Source organism: Pezoporus occidentalis, unplaced genomic scaffold, assembly GCF_034315485.1.
Source record: "Pezoporus occidentalis ecotype Australia unplaced genomic scaffold, CSIRO_AGI_Poc_V1 ctg52, whole genome shotgun sequence".
NCBI classification, from domain to species: Eukaryota; Metazoa; Chordata; class Aves; order Psittaciformes; family Psittacidae; genus Pezoporus; species Pezoporus occidentalis.
Window position 1 is genome coordinate 1,080,149 of NW_026915858.1, and position 16,214 is coordinate 1,096,362.

Genomic DNA, 16,214 nt, shown 5'->3' on the forward strand with positions numbered 1-16,214 from the left:
AAAGACATTTTTCTGAGCAACTTGACCACAAACAAAACAGAACAGTCTAAGAAAAAAGCATTACATTAGAACCCCTTCATCATTCTTCCCCTACTTCCCTACCCACTTCCCAGAAAATTCAGGAATTTGAGATGACAAAGTAGACAAGAGACAGGGTAAGCAGTGAAAACTGACAAGTTCTTCTGAGCCAGACTCTATATGGTTAGGTCCATGAAGCTGGGATCACTTTAGAATAGAGAAAATGGATATACCAAAATTCAGTTACACAGCTGCAAACCTGGGACTCAGGAAGAGGCTATGTATGTAGCAATGAAATTGGACTAGATAAGGTATGAAACTGCAAATTTGTACTTTCATGTTCAGGGACTTACAGGACTCCTATGAGTGTAGTCTTTGGACATCAAGCAGGTAAAAACAGAACAATTCCCTTTGGTCCTTCCGTTACAGCAGTACCACATGGGGGAGCTTGTGCTGTCACTAAAGCTCATTACTTTCAGACGAAGAGGAAACGACAACTCAGTAGAGCTAACAACTTCAGTCACTGGAAACTGTTCTGGAAAGGTTGTTCTAAAATCATGACATATGCATATGTACTGCACAAACACTTTAATGAAGATCTTCCTTTTCAAAATGATCTTAGGTGACAGTCATTGATTTTGCTTTGACAAAGCAGCCAACCCTATAACTCATAAATAGTAACTCATAAATGATAGCAATTTCTAGTTGCCCTTAGCCTGGTAGATCAAATAAAATGAAAATGACTGTAATTTTAAAGGGATAAGCAAAGCAAATGAGTGTTGGGGATCAGTTCTAGCATCCACTGAGATGACTTACACAAACAACAACCAGTCCTAGGTTAACTGTATTCCTTGCTGATTTTGTTTGTCTGCAAAGCCATCTTGACAGCTGAAGTAAAAGCAGGTCAAGGAGCCAAAAAGGCAGGGAATGTCTCATCATATTTGGCAAACAGATGGACCTGAAGTCTGCTTGGAAACCCTTAAAATCACAACTATGCCTTGGAGACAAAAATAATATTAAAACCCACCTCCCAAGTCAGTCAGAAGATAAGCAATCTGGTAGCCTGAGGATATGACAAATGGGTTTGGTTTTGTCTCCTTGTTTGTTTGGTTTTTCCCCTAAAACCAAAGAAGTAGTTTGGAGGCAGTTTGTAAATACGAAGAAGGTAACTAACCTTTAGGACTAGCCATCTGGAAAGGGAAGACAGATGGAGGCATTCCAGCCTTAAGCTGCATCCTTCAACTACCCCATAGGGTAGCTCCTCTCACCTCTCACAGAGTATTTTACTGCCTTGCCTGTAAAATCTCTCGCACCTTAGGTAATTTAGGAATAGAAAGGATGCCGCTGGGAGGGACTAGAGCAGGCTCACCAGCCGCACATTTCCCCTTCCCTTTGCCCCCCGTTGGCGCCCTGGGGAGGGGAAAACGCGTATTGAGACAAGACCCAGTGCCGAGACGGGCAGCCCATCCCGCAGCACCCGGCGCGGCGGGGCGGGGCCTTGCGCCGGCCCCATAAGAAGCGCGGCCCTGGGGTGGCAACAGTAGTGTTCACGGGAGCACCGCGGTGGGAGGAAGGATGCAGGCGGTGCCCGGGGCGCAGCCGGTCCGGCCGTTCAAGCTGAGGAAGAGTTTCGGTAGGGGTGGCGGGCGCACGGTGAGGGTCTGGCGGAGGTGGGGGATGCGTGCACGCGTAACGTTCTCCTCTCTCCCGCGCAGCCACCCGGCTGGAAGAAGTAGCAGGAATCCGGGCGAAGTTCCCCACAAAAATCCCGGTAAATCTGTTTTATTTTCGGAGGTCAATGCTGCTAATTAGAGATAACCGCTGGGAACCGTTCTATTATGTGTTGGGGGGGAAGGACCTGAATGCTCTGGGGTTTTCTAAGTATGACTCTGATTAACACAGGTAATAGTTGAGAGATACCATAAAGAGAAATACCTTCCCCTCTTGGACAAAACCAAGTTTCTTGTTCCCGAGGAGCTGACCATGACACAGTTCATAACCATCATAAGGTAGGTGGTGAGTGCCTGTGGGGCTGTTTCTGCAGTTGAGGCTTGCTGCTGTTCTCTGAGCAGGTGTGTTTAGTGCTGTGCTGGAGCATCTTGCTTTCTTGGCTGGTGAGGAGGATCAAGGTGTTGGCAATTGCTTCCCTCTCTTGCAAGTGTTTAAAGAAAATCAACAGATACTTTCACAAGTGCCTTTGGGGAAAAGGTGCTTTTCTGGATTCATAAAGTCTTCTGTCTTCCCCCTAACTGTAGTGAGTAAAGACTACATTGGACTCCTTCTCTGCTTTGTTCCTGCCTGATGAGCTTGGCACAGGGACTCTGTGGTTCACTTCTGCTCACAGCTGTTGCTGCCTTGCTCTTGTTCTGCACTATGCTAAACTTGCTCAAGTTCAAAGCAGCTCCTAGGTGTGAGTGGCATGAAATGTGCTTTTAAATTATTCTTAGTAAAACACTACAGAGAAGAAGCCTCACGAAGTGTTAAGGGATGTTCTCTGACAAAGTATGAAAGCTATGTGCTTGCCAACACACTTTTTAAGGTACAGAAAATATCTTTGTAGATGATAAGTAGTGTAAAAGGTGCTTTTGGCTCTTGGACAACTTAGGTCCTGATCCTGCTATGTAATGTCTCTGGAAAGGACTCTTCTTTTGAAGGTAGACTTCATAATAAGTGTAACAGACCATGCTCAAATCCTTTACTTTAGCTGTGCTGCAGAAGTTCTTGGTTTCTGCTCAGCACTTTTCCCTGGTAATTGGGAGCTCAAAGCCCAGGCTCAATAGCACTCATGGTCTAACAATGTAAGGCTTTCCTCAAAGCACAAGCCTTTCAGCTTCCAAACATACAGTTAACTTCCTGCTGATGAAGACACTAAACCACACTATGACTTTACATGCTATTTTTTGTATGTAGTTCGTGCAACTGCTCTGACCAATGTATTTCATGACTGAAATTGAAACCTTATTAAATCTGTTAATAGTTAATCCTCTATTTCTCTTCCCTTCAATTAGAAGCAGGATGGCTTTAACAGCTACACAAGCTTTCTACCTGCTGGTGAACAACAAAAGCCTAGCCAGTATGTCCTTGACAATGGCAGAAGTGTACAGAGACTACAAAGATGAAGATGGCTTTGTGTATATGACTTATGCGTCCCAGGAGATGTTTGGATGCTTTTTACCCACTGCTCAAGGGAGAACTATGGAACGTTTTCAAAAAACTTAAGGTTGGGACCATGTGCTGCATTGAAGCAGTTTGCTATGAATCATGCCTGTGACATGAACCTTGGAGATGCTCCTTCCAATAGGAGTTCTGCAATGAGGAGTTATGACCCAAAAGCTGGCAGGACCAGCTAAAGGCAGGAATGGTGGCACACTTTTTCCTAGATGATAATTTGGATATATATTTATATTTGAAGATGCTATGGGTGTTTCTGGAATGGCACCTCCACATTTTTTGTGATATCAATCTTCATGTAACTGATTTTTAAGGTGTCCTTAAAGCCCAAGTCTAACAGCAAAATAAAGAAGCTTTTAAGTATTGAGCTGAATGTTAGTTTTAATTGGGGGAAAAACTCTTCTGAAAGAGGAGAAGTCTGTAGGAGGAAGTCCTAGGATAGTTCTGGGAATCTGAGCTCAGTGCTTCTTAAATGAAACATTGCTTGCACAGCTACTCTGAATTCTTGAATGGAATAACAAAGCTTATGTTGGGTCACATAAGGGAGAAAAATATACCTATAAATGGTTCATTAAGCTAAACATTCAAGGTGCAAAATTAGTACTGTACTAGTGCCAGAGTAGGCTTCACTTGCAGTGATGAGCTTAACACCTGAGAAAAAACTACTATCAGCTGTTACAGAAAACGCTGAGTATCTGTGATATAGATAAGTACTTGTTTAAATAAGCAAAACTGCTACTCAGTATAACCTAAATGCAGATAGTATGATTTGAACTGTAGCTTAATCAAGTTTTCAAGACTCAAGTTAGTTCTTACTACTGAATTCTGTTAGTCTGGTTGCTGTAGATACTGTTGTATCCGTCCCCTCAGACACCTACCTGTTGTTCCCCCAAAGGATTTCAGTGACTCTTCTTTCAAGGACAGATGGAGTTATGTCGTGTATCTTGTGACTGAGGTATACCAGTGTCCAGAAAATGTCAAGCCTGTCATGTAGTGAGATGCTGACTCATCTTAACATACAGGTTTTGTTCCTAAACATGTATTAAAGAACCCTTGACATGAGGCTTAGTCTGAAATATAGCTCAAGCTATCTTTCCTGGTCCTTTCATATGTGATGGATGTAATGGAAAGTTGAAATGCCCTGATCATGCATGATCAACTTAAAACACCAGGTCATGTAAAAATCTGTCACAGTGTGCAGTTAATTAATCAACCTCTGGCAGCCTTAGCTTAGAATTGGTCAAATTGTTACAACATGATGCAATTTTTCTGTTCAGTACCAAACTGATTTGCAGAATGATTAATGTAGGAATTACTAGGCTGCAAGGAAGTGTTGACAGTATTTAAATTATGCATAAGGAAGGAATGTGTGTGTAAGCTTTTTGTGGTGGTTCTCTTTCAGTAATAATCTCTTGAATTTAAGGCTCTGAGTAGACCTGGATCCAAGCTGCTAAACCAGGGCTTTAGAGCAGTACCTGCCTTAGTGAAGGTGGTGTTTGCCAACCTGTGTTTCACGAGCTGAGGAACAAAGAAATCATTGACCTGACCAACTTAATGGAAAGGCTAAGGCTATGTCAGTATAGGTTGTGAAAATGTGTGCTTTGGGATCCCAGAATCAGTTGCTTGGATAGATTTCACTTATGCTTGTAATGGAAACAGTTTCCATTGCACAAATTGAACTGAAGTAGTCATTTGTTACCAGCCCTCAGGGAGGCACGGACACCTGTTTGGCAGGAGCACCACACATCTATGTTGAACAGCTGTGGGAACCTTGGGGTGGGGGAGTAAGGGGAAGTCTTGCTACCTTCAAGCTCTTGTGCCATTCTAAGAGCTGGGCTAGTATTTTGCTTCATCGGCTCTGCTGTCTTCTGTGATACTTGGTACATGAATAGAAAAGCACTACAGATTCTTGGCTGGAGCAATTCTATGTCTAACAGCCAGCTCTGGTTTGTAATGTAGTGGCTGAGGTGTAACTGTTGATCCCTCCAGCATTTATTGACATTAGGCTACGATGTCTAACAGGCTGAGTCACAGATCCAGCCAAAAAAAGTTACACATAAAGGTCAGTTGCAGGTAAAGAGCATCATTATATGCCTGTTTAAACTGGCCTGCTGAACCTAGAGAGAAGTCCTGTCAATTGGGAGAACTTCATCATTGGGTAATAGTAGTAGACCTGCCCTTCTACCAGGTGTTGAAGCAGGTAGGATTAACCACCAAAGATGGCTTTCAAAAAGTCTTAAAATAATAAACTAGGAGTTAGATCCCCAAATAAATCGGTTATTCTGCTTGTGGAGCTGCTTTGCTGTAATTAAAAGCTTTGGATTCAACCTATTGTCTCTTGAAGTGTAAAGAACAAGGAACAGAAAAGAAGCAAACAAAAAAGCTTTGCTCTGACACAAAGCAACTGAGATAACTCCAGCTACTTCCAATGTAAATGCTCTTTGAAGAGCTAATATTTGCTTGAGCAAATACCTGTTGATTAGAGACGGGTACCTAGTTTTTGCAGTGAAGGACACCATACTGTGGTAAGTAAATTTTCATTCCAAAATACCCTCAATGTAAAAAGAGAAGGCAGAGATGCCACTTGTCTATGAAAATATCTTCATTTCTGAATTAGGATATGGAATTGTGTTCTTGGATATTGGTAATATCCACCGGAGAAAACATTTTGAGGATACTTCTGCCATAGACTGCCAACTAAATCCTGGAAGGTGCTCAGTGTTCTGGCTTCAAAGCACTTATGTACGTACGTGCTCTGCTAAAGTAACTTGTTAGATGGGGTCCACAGCACTCACCCCCTTGTAAGAACAAGCATTGTGTGGAAATACAAAACCAGTTGAACTGAAAGGACACTTAATATTGTGGAAAAAGGGCTGAAATTGCCTTTACTATTGAGGTGGGGTTTTTTGAGTATTCTGTAAAATGGAGTAATGGGGGAGCTGTGACTTTAACGTACACAAGTGGGACCACATAGAAAAAAAAATAAAACATTTGAGCTCTGATTTTCATGACTTCAGGGTATGAGCCACAGATATTGCTGGAGTTACTAAAAGGGAAATACAAAAGCAGCTAAAATCTGAGACTGCAACCAACCTTGCTGTGCAAATATGATATGATGAAACACGCCATTCATGTCTGTAATGTATGCCTGCACAGTGATGGCTCTGGGAACAGGGTATTTTCCTTGTCTTTAGGACCTGAGCAGACATAGTTTCTGTGGTGCATGCTTTGGGCTGCATGCGCTCTGAATGCTCATAACAGCAATTGGAGAAGACCAAAGTAGCAATTCATAAAAACCATGATAAGCTCTTGGTCTTGGTTTAAAATAAATAAGTCTTACCAATGCATTTAAATTTAAAGTGCTTAGAAATATTTTTTCCCTGTGCCAGCTAATATTAGAAATTTAGCTGTCTGTACTTTCCTTCCTACAGCTGATGTCCTACAGCTTCTACAAGCACAGCTACAAACTGTACAACGCTTTATGGAATGCAAATTGGTGTTTGTTGCTGCAAGGTGAACATGATAACCTCATCTTGGGCTTTAGCACATAAGCAACAGCAGGAACTTTCCAAACTGTTTGGATTTTAAAATTACGTCACATTGTGTGTGGGTAGAATAAATGAATGAAGCGGGATACTAAATCAAGTACTGCAGGCAACTAGCCTTGTAAACTTTGATGGGCTTTTTATTGTTTTCCCATGCTAACTACTTCCAGATGGTGGTAGTGTGTTTAACAATGCATCTTTAATTATTTCTTTTTTTTTTTACCCTGAAGGTGAGAGACTATCCTCCCTCTCACATGAGTTTGTTTTGTTTATGTAAGATAGAGTATATTAAGAGGGCCACTGACATAATAGGACAGAACATAACCTTCAGCATCAAATTGCACTGCTGTATTCCCCTTTCAGGAGAGCCCCTATAGAAACCATGGAGAGAAAACCAAATGACCTAAACAGGAAAGAAACTATTTTTAGAATGCTGGCTTTTAACTTATGGACTATGAAATGGAGGAGAAGGGAGGGTTTCTATAGGAAACTTCCAAGGTATACATAAAATGAAATTGAGAAGTCGAATTTCATATATATTTACAGTACAACACAGGTACAGGACTAATGGCACAAGCTTCCTGTGCTTTGTAATGGTAGATGTACCTGCTTTTTTTCTCTGATGTTTTGAAGTTTTTGTTTAAGAGTACAAGCTTCTTAGTTATCTGCTACTTTTTCTTATATATTCCACAACATGCAAAGTCAGTGAGGTCCTATAATAAGTAGCCCTCTGACCCTAGTAAAGAGGAACATAAATGTAATTCTAATGGAGGTGGCTAATGCGCTTAAGGCTCCCCTCCAGAAAGTTACAACTGTATCACCCTGCCTCTCATTTTCCACCTGATGCATCTCTTGTGACTGTAATGTTCCTATGGCACACAAGGGTAACAGCATTGCCCAGGTGGGCTTTGAACAACACGTAGCAAGTATTGATGCCAGACTTTGAAAAGCAGCACTGTCTTTTCCCTTGCAGTGTCAGACCCTCTAGAGGGAGGGAGTGTGCCTGACTGGGTGCACATGGAGTTTCCAGAGCATGCAGGCATGGACTGAGGAGGGGCTGCTCAGGCCACTCAACACTTACATCATGTCCGTCAGGGACTGTAAAGGGCTTTTATGAGACTGCTCATGATTTGTTGCAGGGTGGGCTTGGCTGATGGTGTTTATTTTTACAAATACTCTACGACATTTTCTTTCTGTATGTAACAGCTTGGTCTGGATCTTAATCAGCCCTTTAGACCAAGCCTGTTACATGTCAGAGAAGTGAGAAGGCTATCAATTGCACATTTCTTGAGATGATGCAAAAAAGAACCTGGTTCAGTTGCTGTTGATCAAGACATCATGGTAGATCTAAAGCTTATTTCCCATCCTCAAGAACAGAACAAATCCAGCCTGCCAGATGGATTTGCAGGGAAATCTTTAGGTCAGCTAACTAGTGAGTGGGTGAGGAGAGGGGATGGAGTGGGCTAGGGAGTTAGGCGTGCGTATCCATGCTTCCACCCAAAGCAGCTGCAGACGTGTATTCTTCACAAGCCTGCCTGTGACAGCCTGGAAAGCCTGAGCCTCTGTGTGACCTCACTAAGGCAACTATTATGCCCATTAGCTCACAAGGAGAAGTTATGAGAAAGAAAACATGCACACACATGCTCAACGATGGAGGGTGGATATAGCCTTTTCCTGAATAAAAAGCAAACTCTGTTAATGGAAAAAAAAACACATAGGAGGGTGCTGAAAGGAAGACATGGTGAGCAAAGAAATTCTATTCTTGGTGCTGGCACTACTTCACAAGGCGACTTGGCTTTTACTCTGAGAACTTAAAAACTTAATGTCAAGTGATGGATACGAGTATGATATCTGTCTGACTCTCCTCCACTAAAATGCTGCATCTGTGGTCAAAAATTAGAAGACAGATAGTGATATGAGCTGCATAATTGAATGCTGAGTGGCTGAGCGTAGCTAATTTTCCAGCAGCTTGATGCATTAGTCACCAGCAAAATAAAAGAGCCATCAATAGGAAAAACAGCTGCTGTGCTACAGGTGAGGGTAGGATCACCAGCTTAGTGCAGACACATCTGTGCTGTCTAGACTGTCAGGGTAACCCAAGCATTGCAGGGGTTATGAAGATAATTTTGCTATTCAAAACTATATTGGCTCTGTTATAAACCTGTCAAAACTGTCAAGAGAGGCCTCAAGGGAAATGCTGCATTTTCCTAGGAGGCATCTGGATTTAGTTTAACCCTCAGCTCTTCCCAGCCATCCTCATGTTCACTGACTTTTGTTCCCATTCTGGTTTTGGAAAGGGACCAGGCCTTCTGTGTTTGCAGAACCTGGGTATGGATTCCAGGATTGCTGAGAACTATAAATAATATGCCCTTAGTGGCCATGTAACAAACTTGTATGAGAATTCACAGCTGTTCTGTTATTGTAATTCAGCTTATGTTGGAGCCACAAAATTTGGCTATGCCTTGGTCTCTCTCAGGCTTCTAAGCCTCTATCAAGTCTGGAACAGTAGTTTAAATGAGATGACTGAGGCTGTTACTGCTATTTAGGTAACTCCACCCCTTCCAGTGAATTCAGATAAGACAGAAAAGGTGTCACATCCCTTCTGAAGAACAGCTGCATGTTTTAGCCTCACTCATCAATGTGAACTATTTTGCTACAGGCATAACAAGGTGGGTTAATGCAGCAGCTTAATCTTGTGCCCCAGCTCATCCAGCTGATTTTGCCATGGAAGGAGGAGGATGCCTCACATGAGCTCACCCAGTGGCAGGCTGGTGAGAGGTGACAGTCTCCAGGAAGGTGATGGTGCTAGGGGAGGTTATCATGAGAAACTGAGGCAGGGAACTGCTAGTGATATAGGAGATCGTGAAGATAACACGGGTGTGCAGGCTAGGCCATGTCAGTATCTTAAAGGAAAGTCCTTTGGCTCTGACATCCAAGGCACCTGACCCATTAGGCAAGTGTTGAGCAAGGTTACTGTCCTGTGTTTCACAAAGGAGCATTCTTTATAACTTAATGGATAAAACATGGGGGAGACCCTGTTATGATTCCCTTTTCTCCCTGAATACGCTAAGCCAGACACTCCACACTGTGAACCCACCATAGCACCTGTCTCTCCAGACCCAGCACAAGAAATTAGCTTCCTTCTGCTTGCAGCTACAGCCTTTGTAGGTAAAGCCCAGAGTGACAGTGGAATTGTGTGGCTAAGGGGCTGGAACGTGCCTCCCCAGCTAGACCCCCAGACTACCTTTCCTTTATGCAAATAACTCCAACTGCAAGATCTGTGAGAAGCTTCAGTTTTACTAGTGGAAAATTTAGGCAAAACCCTATAAAGTAAATGAAGCAATTCCAGTTGAAGCTGGAGCATGCACTGAAATTACTGCCTGGAACTGTAAAGGCTGCAGAGCTAAAGCTCCCACGTTATAATTGATGGGAGGAAGCACTTATTCACAGAAGGTGGAGAGAAGAAGGAAAGGTCAAGCCCTGTAGTAGACATGAAAGGTTTTATGTTTAATTTTCGGGAAAGTTTTTCTTCAAAATATGATTTTGCAAAGTATCTTGTTTCCCAATTCAAACTGCTGTGTTTTTTCCCCATCAAATTAATTTTACTTGTGCTGGTTTGTCAGGAGGGAAAATCCAAATCACAACTTGTTTTTATATGAGGGAGAAGATGAATTAAAGAAAATGCTTGTTGGCTATACAGTTACACTGGCGTGACTGCCATCAAAATTTGCAATATATATGGGAACAGATGCTCAGGTAACACTGAAAAGCCATGTTTTGGGGGTTACACTGGTTTAGACATATCTCTTCATTTTAAAATGAAGTAGAGCTTTCTGCTGATTCTCAGCATAGGAAGTTCTGTGGGGTTTTTGGATGTGTTTTGGATACATATAAATTAAATCTACTTTTGTTCAGGCTATGTTTTCTGATCTTTTACTAATGCATGATTTGCTAACTGCAGAACTGCATAAAAAGCTATAGTACAGTACCTGTATGTTATGTTACAAAAAACAGAGCAAGGAGGTGCAGCAGCAAGCAGTCAGACAGCACATGGAGGAAATAAATCTGTAATAATTTATAATATTGTATATGCAGAAGATCCAGAGCTGGCCAGCAGTAATTTGCAGAGTGGACACCCTACATGTATTTTCATCAAAGAGAACAAGAGATAAACTGAAGAAGGTGAGCAGTTAGAAAAGAAGATGTACTTTATCAAAATGTCTCCCAAAAGTAAACAAGTCAGCAGAGTATCTGAAGGCTGAGCCTGTGATGCCCTTTTCAGAGCTTTCTCTATCCATAAAGCATGTCTTGAAATGGTAGTGGTTTAGTACTCACACAGAGCTGAAGAAATATGTTCAGGTTCTCATTTGGAGGAATAAGCCCATCTTAAAGTTATTCTTGACTTCCTGCATTTCCTGTCTAACTTGTCTGTTAAGTGATTAGATGGCTACCTCATTAGGTGATTCAGGAAAAACTCCAGGAGATTCTAGTGGTGAGCTACCCTGATCCTTCCACAATTATTTCCAAAGCATTTCATTTATGAAACACACAAAACATACGCACACAAACACTATATACTGCTGAAACACAGCTTCAGGTGAGGAGGGGAATAGCCAGAAGTACAGTGTCTCTAAAACTAAGGGAGGAAAAGGGAAGAAAGTTATACATGGCAATGGAGTGAGAGAGGCTCTTGTTATATAAAGTACCACAAGACTGCACTTCAGGGTATACTTTGACACTTATAACAAGGTGGGACAGAGGAGAATGAGGATGAATGGCTGAAACAATTACAGGAAAAATCCATCCCAGCATGTGTGTGCAGCAGAAATCACACATTCTGACTGCTTGTTGATAATTATTTTCTGGATGCAGCAGTTCACTGTTTGGTAACTAAATCAAATACCTCTTTAGTAAGTAGTTACCTCTTAGTTCTCCTTGTACTTATACAGAGATACAGAAACTGTGTCCTGCTCCATCTTTTCTACGTAACTAGAACCAAAGCTTAAACTACCATTTAGGGAAGGTTTGAATAGTTTCTTTGAAGGCGATTTGGCAAATGCAAACTAGGAAAAGCCAAAGCACCAAGCAATTAGCCAATTTTGTAGATTCACAAAATTAGTTTTGGGAATTATTTTGCACATCAGCGGATTAATCTGTGAATCTTAGCAGAATTTTACTGAAGTAAGAAAATACTGAATCAAGGTTGCCTTCAGTATGTTTGCAAGCAGAGGAGCTATAAGCAAGGCAAGCTCCTTGGAGGATGTTATAGGCAAATTCAAGTTGAGAAAGACAGTCATGCTGCAAACTGAATCTTTTAGTCAGTACGTAGGTATCTTCTCATTTTGCTGTAGGGCCTACCCTTCTGAAAAACTTTGGGGTTTGTGAGATTAGTACTATAAGGAGTACAGATAACAAGGACAGCACCCATGTTCACGATATTTCAAAATAAAATCTTTTGTACAGGCCAGGATTTTTCTCTATACTTGTATTTTCTGACACTTCAACTAAGCACGAGTGCTGTTTCTGGTATTTATGTAATCAGAGTTAATGCCACACTGAAATCTGCAACACAACCTTCATCAGTAACTGCCTGGGATTTTTTTGAGCCATGCTAGATTATACAAAGAATAAAAATAGGTGCTTCAAAGTTATTCTTGGTCTAGTTCTGGGACACTAGAGGAAATAAATTGGATGATTTGGAAAAAAAAATCTACAGCAGGCCAGAATTCAATGCTCAGCCAGCTCTCAGTGCTCAAAATGTGTCTTTCCAATTAATGAATTTGGCCTAGTTTATGTTCTACTAATTTTAAACAAAGAATAGTAGAACAGTGATTTCAAAACTGTAGAAGTGAGGCCAGAATGAATCCTGATGCTTTGTGGGCTTTGAAGGGAACATGCTAAATTTAATCAACCTAGCATCTTACATCATAGCTGCTACTACACCTGAATACTTATGTCTATCAGTAAAAGAATTAGTAATATAAAAAACGTGCTCAGAATCACACTTACTATTACTTACACATATTTTCATATTTCTGCCATATTCTCAGGAGTGCTCACCACCAGTTTTGGCTTCAGAATAAATTGCCGAAGATGTGTTTATTTAATTGTGGTTATTAAGTGTGAGCTAAGCACTTTATGAAGACTTATTTTTACAAAATATTGGAACGAGATTTTTTTTCATAACTAACTCCTTGACTATTTTGCAGCAGAAGTCCTGATTACATTGCAAGAGAGCACAAAGGAAATCTGTATATGCTGGAGGTCTTTCTCCTGACTAAAATTTTCATCATCTGCTTGATGTCATGGAAATTTACAAAGGTTTAATCAATGTCAGCTCCTGCCTTTTTCTTCTTAATGCTGTTTGCTTTACATCTGGGTTTAATCTCTGGTTAAACAAATCAGTTTTTATGGAGTTTATCACACAAATTGAGAAGTTTCTTCTCTTATCTCTTTGTCCACATACAAAGTATTTTCTAATAGAGTTGGTGCTCATCTAGCAGCATTATTCCCTATGCCTTCTGAACAAATAAATACATAAATCCAAAGGCAAAAAAACCTCCATGTAATAGCTAGTCCTGTGTATCTTGTGATTTTTGCAATAAGAAACATAAAAAGTGTTGGCAAGGATTTTACAGGAAGAGTGAAGAGGGCTCTCCTAGCTGCCTGGGCACTATTCAAGAGTGATAAACACAGAATACTACATTTGGACATGAATAACCAGCTGCACAAATACATAATGGAAAAGAAGTGGTTGGTGGCAATTCTTCTTAAGAGAGTCCATGTGATATAGACTGAATCACAAGCCAAGCATGAGTCAACACTATCATGCTATTGTGAAAAAGCAAACACCACACTGTGATTGCTAAACAGGAGTAGAGCCTGTAAGATGTGTGAAATAGGCCTTCTGCTGTACTCAGCAATGGCAGGACTGTAGCTGAAATACTGTCTGTAGTTCAGGCACTACACTCCAGGAAGAATACGAACTATCTGAGAGTTCAGAGAGTAGCGGTGATGGGCAGAAGTTCAGACTGTCCACTAGAACAAAAGATGCTAGAACTTAGGTGGTTTAGTCTCAAGAAGAAAAGGCTTGAAAAGCATACGATATTCTTCACCAAGAAAAGGCTCTTTGAAAAGGAGGGGAAAGAATCTTTTCTCTTGTTTACATTGGCTGTTATGAGAGATAATGAGCTTAAATTGTAGCAAGAAAAATCTAGGAAAGCTTCCTAACGAAAAAGGTGGTGAAATGCTGTGATGACTTGCCTGGAAAGTTGTGGAGTGTACCTCTCTGGAAGATGAGTCTAAATTAATTCTGCCATGAGGCAATGTGAAGATTTCTGGAGACCCTTTTCCAGTCCTTGTTTCCTTCAATTCTGTGTTTTCTGTTAGAACATCTTTGTTCCTTAGACATGAAAATGTTTTGCTTGTTACTGAAAGTTCTTACATTATATGGCTAAACTGCACACACTTATGTAATCACAAGGAAAGGGATGAAGAACTGTGGAGGGCATATAATTCGTAGAATCATAGAATGGGATCTTCTTATATTGTATAAGCTCAACAGATCATTGTAGCACAAGGGACAATTTGTTCCAGGAAAGCTTCTTGAATACTGGCCGGCATTGATCAAGCCCCACCATGCTGCAATGGCAATGACATTGAGTGACAATGACAGTGACATTGAGACAGAGTGGCTTAGCTGCTCTAGCCCTAATTCTTCTCCCTTCCTGCCTCTGTTATGGTTTGTATTTCACTGGGCCTATTTTGTGCAGCTATACTGTATTTTGTATTTGCAACAGTGCCCCAGTCAAGGTTCTGCATGCTTATGAATGGAACAAAAGTTGGATGGGGTGCCTGAGAAAATGTTTGTGATGCCATGAACTCAAATCCTACTGTCACTTCCAGATCCTCTATGCCAAACCCACAAAACATCTTTAAAACAGAATGTTAATGCTACAGATTACTTAGGTATTTTATGAAGGAACTTTATAGACCCTGCCCACCACCCCATTCTGTGCTTTATCTGAAATATGGAACCTCTTCATCTGGATTCTGAAAAATATTTAGAAAGAAACACAACAACACAATAGCACTCAGAGTAACAATAGCTGAGATGTACTAGACTGTTAATATTTCACAGGGCAACAGACAGGGAGTGAATTCATAAGCAGTGCAGTGAATGGTTTTCAGCAGTTCCATTGAAAAATCAACCTCTTCCACTGTCCCCCTGCACCTCCACAACTACCTGTCTGGTCTCTGTTTTGGTACCTGCTTAATATTTCAACTACATTACATATGATAACATTTTTTCCCAAGTTTTCTATTTCTAAGAGGAATTTCATCCCCTGTTGTCCTAGAGACATTACGTATTAAGTTTTATTGCCATGTATGTCCTCTTGTATGTGCATCTTTGATGCCTTAGATCTCTTTACAGTCACTAGGCTGAAAACACATAGGTTAACCAGAACCAGTATTTCCTTACACATCACCTACTTACCACACACAGAAGATGTACAGGCTACCTTACTTTCACACAGATACTGTTATATATCTGTTTTCAAAAAGTTTATATTGATACAGGTGTATGGGCATGGTTTCAAAACAGGATGGGGTGATTTTAATCTGTGCTGCTGTTGAAGTGTTAATGTTTGAAAGTAATATGACAAACTAGGTCCATGGTCCCCTACAACAGCAGCAGAGCCCCTAAAACTGGGGAAGCGTCTTTGATCACTTGGCTACTCATGCAAGTGGATCTTATGATTAAGGTAAGTTTTCTACCCTTATTAAAGAAGTAAAATTGAGAAATGAAGTTATATTCTGATTTTATAAGAGTCAAATAGCAATTACAATTGCTAGACCATGAAAGAGTCATTGTTGATGTTGCTTAAGACACTTGAAAACTCAGAAAGGACTAACTGAAAGCTAATATTGTGACAGTGTTTTGAAAGAGTAAATGAATTAGCAAAGGTAAACACACACCTTTCAGCCTGACATCAGTAAGGGTAGGGCATATGAAGGACTTGATTAACTGGTAGTTTAAAGGATAGTTAACATACTGTTGTTAACATGTGCTTACTGATAAGATATCTTGTCTGTTACAGTATTCAGGTAAGATTACATTTTAGGATTAAACAGGTACTGGTATTAACATGTTAAAACTTCCACTTTGTCAGATGTCTGTCTTGGTATTACACAAGATTTTGACTAAACGAGCTGGAAAAATGCCTATGAGCAAATCTCAAAAACCTCTTGAAAACTGGGAAATTTTCACCAACTAATTATACTTCTAATTCAGTTCTCTACAGGCATATTTCTAGACCTGCACTATTTTTAGCACAGCATTTTAACCAATAATCTAGAAAACCAGATCAATCTTCCCCACCGTAAATTTGTCACTGATAAAGCCTGCAGATGTCTCAAAGAACAGTGATAAAAAGTAAAGGGCAGGTCACTGGTACTGGATGATATGAAGATGAGCAT

General features: G+C 40.7%; 1 protein-coding gene across 1 annotated transcript; it reads left to right on the forward strand.

The window, feature by feature from the left end:
* The first annotated feature begins 1,493 nt into the window (after positions 1-1,493).
* MAP1LC3C (microtubule associated protein 1 light chain 3 gamma) lies at positions 1,494-3,552 on the forward strand. The gene is made up of 4 exons (XM_062637314.1): positions 1,494-1,651; positions 1,734-1,789; positions 1,921-2,027; positions 3,027-3,552. Exons 1-4 carry the CDS (start codon positions 1,594-1,596, stop codon positions 3,235-3,237), a joined length of 432 nt encoding a protein of 143 aa, XP_062493298.1. The 5' UTR covers positions 1,494-1,593; the 3' UTR covers positions 3,238-3,552.
* Positions 3,553-16,214: the final 12,662 nt, after the last annotated feature.

What these genes read in the sequence shown, in the direction of transcription:
- MAP1LC3C (XM_062637314.1), top strand. Translation starts at nt 1,594, where the DNA reads ATGCAGGCGGTGCCCGGGGCGCAGCCGGTCCGGCCGTTCAAGCTGAGG. An exon ending in CAAGCTGAGGAAGAGTTTCG is followed by an intron (nt 1,652 to 1,733) that starts GTAGGGGTGGCG and finishes TCTCCCGCGCAG; the next exon opens with CCACCCGGCTGGAAGAAGTA. An exon ending in CAGTTCATAACCATCATAAG is followed by an intron (nt 2,028 to 3,026) that starts GTAGGTGGTGAG and finishes CCCTTCAATTAG; the next exon opens with AAGCAGGATGGCTTTAACAG.